Below are 6,713 nucleotides of genomic sequence, written 5' to 3'. Positions count from 1 at the left end.
ATCAGGCTATTTGGATAATAGGTATTAAAAGTGTCCCATCTTCCCCCACCCTACTATACTACTGTGGCGTCAAATAAAGATGTAAAATATTGTTAGCACCTAAATCCCACATTTCGTAATCGTTTTCTAAACAATTAGCAACGCTATATGGTATTTGTCTACTATACGAAAAGGGACGGAAAAGAGAGAATGGCGCATTTGACTTCACCGTACTATACATTTCACAGAAACTTCAATGGTATTCGGTAGAGGCGAGTTCGAAAGAGTTATGGTGGCATCCAATTGCTCGTTTTATGAAGAGTTTACACGGCAATGATATATTTGAAGCGATTGGTGCAAACAGAATATTGTTTCAGCATGTTATAGCAATTGACCCTGACCATATTGGAATAAATATGGCATACACGTTATTAAACCGCAGTTTCGGCCTAGCAAAAAAGTTAAACTGTGACGCTAGTGCTGGCTTTTTAACGTCCTTTACTATTATCGGCATTGCCAAAAAATTTAACACACCCGTTCTAAAAACGGTTGACTTCACGAAATACATTGACAAAGAAACGGGTGGCAATCCGTTCTCAAAGGCTACCCCTCCTCATAATTTGTTTACAATGGTATATACTAAACTGACAAAACCGGCTCTGTAAAAAAACAATATAGTTTAACAGCTGCAGCTGCCTGTTTGTGCACAACAATTAACTTGCTTGCTCTTTTTACCCACTGCTTATTTTACACACATATATATATATAGGCTGCTATCTTGCACGTATATACATCATTGTATACGGAGCCAAAGTAACTTGTGATGTCAGTTTAAGATTATATTGTGTTTTTCGGTGCTAGAATGAACCAGAATAAAAGATTACTGTTTTCCTTTCTGGTACAGTATACGGTAGTTTTGATGTATATGGTAGTTTCACATCTAATATATTTTGATTTGACTTGGAAAAAGGCATCCTAATTGATATAAAGCTTCTGTAGCTCCAGAACTTCTCCGTATTGATCGGCAAGTTTCACTTTAAAATCATCTGAAATTTCATCCCATTTGTAATAAGGGAATTTCTCACTTGAACAAATCTTCATCAAACCGGCAGCTTCAAGTCGATCAAGTTCGTCGTAAAAACGAACTTTGTAATCTTGTACTTCGCTATACATTCGAACCGTGATGATCATGTAAGAATGAGGTTTTAAAACCCGCAGAACTTCCTAGGCGATAATATAGATCTTTAATTAAATTTGTTTGAATACTTTACACCTGTTAACTTTTTATGCTAAAGTGTAAAACGAACTTTGTAATCTTCCCTGTTACTTGACATTCGGACGATGGCCACGAAGTAACAATAAGGTTGCAATACTCGCAGAACATCCTTAGTTATAACGATAACTTGGTCATTTGCAAACACCAGATAAATTAGTTGTGAATATACATGGCATGGTAAAGGGACGTACCAACAACAAAAGGCTTTCTTTAGCTGCTGAGTTTACGGTTATGACAAATATTTTTTCAGCCGTATTTTGAAACTTTGCTGGTGACTTTAGATTACATTTGATTATATGTATCATACATATTTTCAATTTCGAAATGCCCATTAGCTATACTGCTTACCTGTAAGCAATCTGGTTCCATCATACTTTTCCCAAACGCACCGACACTGACAACCATGTCGAACGAATGATCCGAATAAGGAAGTGGGTTTGATGAAGTCAAAATATGCTCGGTTGAATCGCTGGAATGAAAGCACATATTTGTTTTTCTTGATGCAAAAACATTTTCAGTATGTTTGGAGATTATGTTCTAAAGGTGTCTCATTTCCCCCCACCCCTATATATATATATATATATAAATCTTACCTGTATATACCTTTCTCCATGGCAACTTTGAGCATTCCAGCTGACCCATCAAGTGCGCTTATGTTACCAAGAAAACCAGCACGGCGGAGAGCGGCACCTGCAAGCCCAGTACCTGGAACGAAGTTATTTTTTTAACATTGCCGCGAATGCTGCATAAATACATTCTTATAAATGCTACCTGCTCCAAGATCCAGTAGTTTAAAGTTTTCCTTTTGTTTATCTGACACAAGCGAAGCTGCTTTCTGTGCGGCAACATCAGGAGCGATGTACGTCATAATTTCCATATCGTTATCGTAATCAATCCCCATTTGGTTGTAAAACTCTCTCACAGCTAAATACATATTAGTTTTAGTTAATTTTTTTAGATTTTTTAATACGTACCCGCAGGACCAATTCTTTTAGGAAAATTAATAAATTCCCTCTTATACACCACGTCCAGTTTTTTCTGTGTCATGTTGTTAAAGTTGACAAGGTATACTCTATTATCTGTAGAAATAAAATTTCATTGTACACATTAGATAGTATACAAAATTTTATCCCCATATTGCTTCGCGACTCTTTCTAAATGAGCTTATAATACACACGAGCACAGTACTATACGCACGCTCTTTACTATACGAACTGAGCTGTCAAGGAAATAGTCGTTCATTTGACATAAGAACCTAAGGCAGTGGTGTCACAAATGCTTTGTAATCAATCAAAGCGATGCCTTGGGAATTGGTTCGTCTGGACCGCTAACTTGGTATGCTGCGGATTAGTCTGCCTTTTGTTTTATTGTGGAGCCTCTCGCTCTAATTCTTATGTTTTATCGGAGCAACTTACGCCCCAGATAATTTGCATATGCAAGATATGGGTTTCATATAAAAAAATGTAGGGAAGTGAATAAATTTGTTCAAAATGTTCAAAACTAAATATTATTGCTGAAAATTGTTGTAGTTTGTGATGCACCCTTGTATACCCTTTTGTATTGGTGCACCCCTGGCATATTTTTGTGCACACCGGTTGAAGAGCACTGTTTTTGGATAGATATAATCAAATGTGATCTAAAGGCACCAGAAAAATTATATAAACTATAAAACAGCTAATAAAATACGGGTCATAACCGTAAACTCTGCAACCAGAGAAAACCTTTTGTTATTTTTTGTTGGTATGTTCCTCTTTACAACTAATTTATCTAGTGTATTTAAATGACAAAGTTATTATTATGACTAAGGATGTTCTGCGAGTATTGCGACCTTATTGTTACTTCGTGGCCACCGTCCGAATGTCAAGTAACAGGGAAGATTACAAAGTTCGTTTTTACGACGAACTTGATCGACTTGAAGCTGCCGGCTTGATGAAGATTTGTTCAAGTGAGAAATTCCCTTATTACAGATGGGATAAAGTTTCAGATGAATTTAAAGTAAGCCTTGATGATCAATACGGAGAAGTTCTGGTGCTACAAAAGCATGGCATTAATTGAAGTACTTTTGGAAACTGGTATCCTATAAATGCGGTTGAAGAAGATGGGACATCTTTATCACATAATATCCAAGTTCTTTGAATATTCTTTATTTACTACCGGGACCAGAAATTAAATTGGACGAGGTATCGGCAACTCGTAACGTCAATAATAAATAAATGAACATATTGTAACTTTTTATTTTATCCTCGCGTGGCAGAACAACCACAGTCCTTACAACAGGTATGTTCTGTTTCATACACCTTGTGCTGGTTTACGACTTACCAAGTATGTTTTTCCGAGTATGGCTGACAAGTTAGGCAACCCTTTATTGACCGCTGGGTTAAAGCAAAAGTATTTTATACAAGAACATACGCTCACTACGACAGCAACGGCAAGCCTGGAATGCATAACCATAATTTATGGATTTCTGGCTCGTTGCTGCTACCGTAGTGAGCGTATGTGTTCTTGTGCAAAACACATTTGATTCAACCAGGTGGTCAATAAAGGGTTGCCTAAATTGTCAGTCATGCGTAAGAAGTTACTCACTCAAATAAACATACGTGGTACCTTTTAAGCTGGCTCGAGGATATACAAGTTACATTCATTCATTCATAATGGACATGAGTTACCGATTAGGTTACCTGGAATTTATTTATTGGTGTTGAGAAGAGTAAACGAAAGAGTTTATTCATTTACTTTATGAAAGGGTTCGTTGTGTCTTGTAATACCAACATGCTGTCAATATAATGCACATTAAAGTTATTTTACAACTATAATCCGTACAAGTTTTAAGTGAGAACCCAATAATATAAATTCTCACTTGTTTTAGACGATTTTGACAAGGTGTTAGCCGGATCATGTTCGTGAACCAGCAGTATTTTTGAATACGGAACTCTTGTAAGGTGTTTTCCAATCACTGTGTTTAATGCATCGATATGCAAGAAACGTAAATGTTATTCTACTGCCCACGCGTGGAGACAATATAAAGTTTTGAGCTTTTTTTAACCCTGCTTTACATAACGAGATAAAATAACTATTTTAGGTGGGTTCGATTTTACGACACGTAAAAGAACTTACAATATGCAATCGGTTTAAAATAACTTCTGTAAAACAAAAACAGGATTAAAATACCTTCATAATTGATGTGGCTGGCGTTGGTGAAAAGCCACTACGGCACGACAAGCCCCCAGCCAATGGTAATGGGTTTCTACTTCTAAGGTGAGAAACCCTTGCGGAATAGACATTGCACGCAGGTTAAAGAAACCCTATAGACAAAAAGACAAAAAATGCACACACCGTGCACAACAAACACATGCACACACCGACACCGACAAAAACAATACAACGATGTGCACAAAGAAAAAGTGACAAAACACGCAACATACACACCAACTCAGCCATATAAAAATGGGACAATTGCCAAAAAGTAATTAACGTAAACATAATCATTGAAACATCTACAAAAAATCTATGGTTCAAATCCTGAAGGATAATCATCTGCAGTGTAGGCTACACCATATTAATTACCCGACCACAAGAAATCGAAGCCAACAACAGCTCTACATGTCCCAATCACTCGGTAAGTCGCCATGTTGGTACCGCGATACTCTTATTACATCTTCGCACAATATAATATCGTCCGGATGTTACGCACCGCACCGACCGTTACGGAAGACTGCATTGGTTGTTGCGTACCGCGCTTGCAGTGGCCTAAATAACCGAGCGTAGCACCACTGTAGCACAATGCGGCGACGTCCACGCAATCAAACTTACAGCTGTAGCGTAACTAAACCGACCGTAACGTATAGGACCATAGTGACCATCGACGTATAGCGTAATTGTAACGTGGCCAGCGTCACAATTAGGCTTACGTGGGGGTACTAAAAACAGAATATGTAGATTTAGACAATTACCCTCAAATTATAAAGCGCGATAATAGTGCTAAAAGGTATTTGTGTTTTGCTTTTATTGAGTGATTCTAGAGTTAAACAGGTGTGTATTATAAAGCGCGTTGATATTACCCGAGTATTTGTGTACCAACATTTCGATCTTACCAGGTGATTTGGACATTACAGAATCGCTAAAAGATTCGACCTTTGCAGAAGAAACACTCAATAGAGTGTACAACAACAAACTCTGATCCAGCAAGATGTTCACCATGATTTTAATGTCTACGTTTCAGTGTTATGCAAAATGCACTACGCAGTGACTGACTAAAAAATGCTGGCCACATTAGACCCAGCAGAAATGGACATAGCACTGTAAAAGTGCAACACACAAAAAACACACATATACGCACAACACTTAAATATACTCAAACCATTATCCGTTAACGGCGTCTTCGTCTTTGTTCGTCAGCTGGAAAGCATAAATAATATTTAGTATTTAAATATACAGATAAGTAGCCCATACAGTAGAATGGGGCAAGATGGTAGGTTTAGTCTTTATCTTCCCATTTGTTAGTAAACAAAGAATATAACAGAACTGTAGTAGGGTTGGGGAAGATGGGACACCTTTTTATTCTATTTACTTCTCCTATCTAGGAGTTTTATTCTGTTTTCTCGTCCCAAAAAAAACATTTAAAGAACCGTACTCTCACGACTCACATAGATGGTTGTTAATTGTTTAAAACACGATCAGGGTATTTGGATATCATAATAATCGTTTAACCTCACGACTTTAAAAACGGTTGTTAATGGTTAAAACACAATACTTTATATTAACCATTTCGCCCAACAATATAATATAACACCTATTAAACATTATACGCTACCTTGTGCTTTTCTTCTGAAGAAATAATCGCGGAGTTTTCTGGAACAAACAATATATACGTTAAAAGTCTACAGACCAAATATTATTACGTCATAATTACTTTCATTCCGAATTTGCGCATGATGAACAGCTTGATCCTGAGTGACGTCACATACCGAGTTCTGAAATAAACAAAACATTTTAATACTATTTAATAAGGATTTTAGGAAACAAAATAACTTACGAAGTGGATTCTTCTGTTGCGTCGTCACCACTTCGTGACGTCACATCATCGATGTTTCTAGAAAACAGCATGTGTTACGTAACAATGCCTATTGTGGTTTAAAACTTACTGATTCTTTGATCTTCTTTCAACTTCCGGGCACAAAACGCAAAAGTTTAAACATAAACTAGAAAATACTAGTAAAGTGCCTCAAACGCGCATGGGGCCCCATAAAACGACGCAAAACGCATGCGCAGAAGAAACGCGTTGTGAAGGGAAAACAAAGCTTGCGAGGACCGAACTATGACGCAATTATCGTGCGCGTGGCGGTTATGACGTCATTCAGGCGTGTAACTACGCAGCGAATTTGCGAAACGATTGTGACGTAACGAAAGCTGCGAATCGCGGTTGACGTCATTCAGGCGTGTAACTACGCAGCGAATTTGC

The 6,713-nt window shown here is 37.5% G+C and overlaps 2 protein-coding genes and 1 long non-coding RNA gene across 5 annotated transcripts in view; 1 reads left to right on the top strand and 2 right to left on the bottom strand.

Moving 5' to 3' along the window:
- LOC100184264 overlaps window positions 1-885 on the top strand; it is a 3,022-nt gene extending 2,137 nt beyond the window's left edge. For 2 of the 3 annotated variants that reach the window (XM_009863881.3, XM_018816148.2), the window contains one exon: window positions 228-885. In XM_009863881.3, the coding sequence (XP_009862183.1) occupies window positions 228-644 (417 nt within the window). In that variant the 3' untranslated portion in view covers window positions 645-885. The remainder of the gene's footprint in view (window positions 1-227) is intronic. The other variant, XM_026840862.1, reaches the window with a different exon arrangement.
- LOC100185027 (ubiquinone/menaquinone biosynthesis C-methyltransferase UbiE-like) lies at window positions 804-2,334 on the bottom strand. Its single transcript, XM_002130457.4, has 5 exons — window positions 2,230-2,334; window positions 2,027-2,179; window positions 1,849-1,960; window positions 1,604-1,724; window positions 804-1,203 (listed from the first exon to the last, which is right to left on the bottom strand). Exons 1-5 carry the CDS (start codon window positions 2,300-2,302, stop codon window positions 955-957), a joined length of 708 nt encoding a protein of 235 aa, XP_002130493.1. The 5' UTR covers window positions 2,303-2,334; the 3' UTR covers window positions 804-954.
- A 3,243-nt stretch (window positions 2,335-5,577) lies between these two features.
- Window positions 5,578-6,420, bottom strand: LOC113475832. Its single transcript, XR_003397620.1, has 4 exons — window positions 6,288-6,420; window positions 6,165-6,225; window positions 6,066-6,103; window positions 5,578-5,650 (listed from the first exon to the last, which is right to left on the bottom strand). It is a non-coding gene; the product is annotated as an uncharacterized LOC113475832 (long non-coding RNA).
- Window positions 6,421-6,713: the final 293 nt, after the last annotated feature.

This window comes from Ciona intestinalis, chromosome 1 (assembly GCF_000224145.3).
Source record: "Ciona intestinalis chromosome 1, KH, whole genome shotgun sequence".
Taxonomy (NCBI): domain Eukaryota; kingdom Metazoa; phylum Chordata; class Ascidiacea; order Phlebobranchia; family Cionidae; genus Ciona; species Ciona intestinalis.
The sequence above is the reverse complement of the archived record's forward strand: the minus strand, read 5'-3'. Positions and strand labels throughout refer to the sequence as shown.

What these genes read in the sequence shown, in the direction of transcription:
- LOC100185027 (XM_002130457.4), bottom strand. Translation starts at nt 2,302, where the DNA reads ATGACACAGAAAAAACTGGACGTGGTGTATAAGAGGGAATTTATTAAT. An exon ending in ACTACTGGATCTTGGAGCAG is followed by an intron (nt 1,961 to 2,026) that starts GTAGCATTTATA and finishes ACTTCGTTCCAG; the next exon opens with GTACTGGGCTTGCAGGTGCC. An exon ending in TGGAACCAGATTGCTTACAG is followed by an intron (nt 1,204 to 1,603) that starts GTAAGCAGTATA and finishes ATTATCGCCTAG; the next exon opens with GAAGTTCTGCGGGTTTTAAA.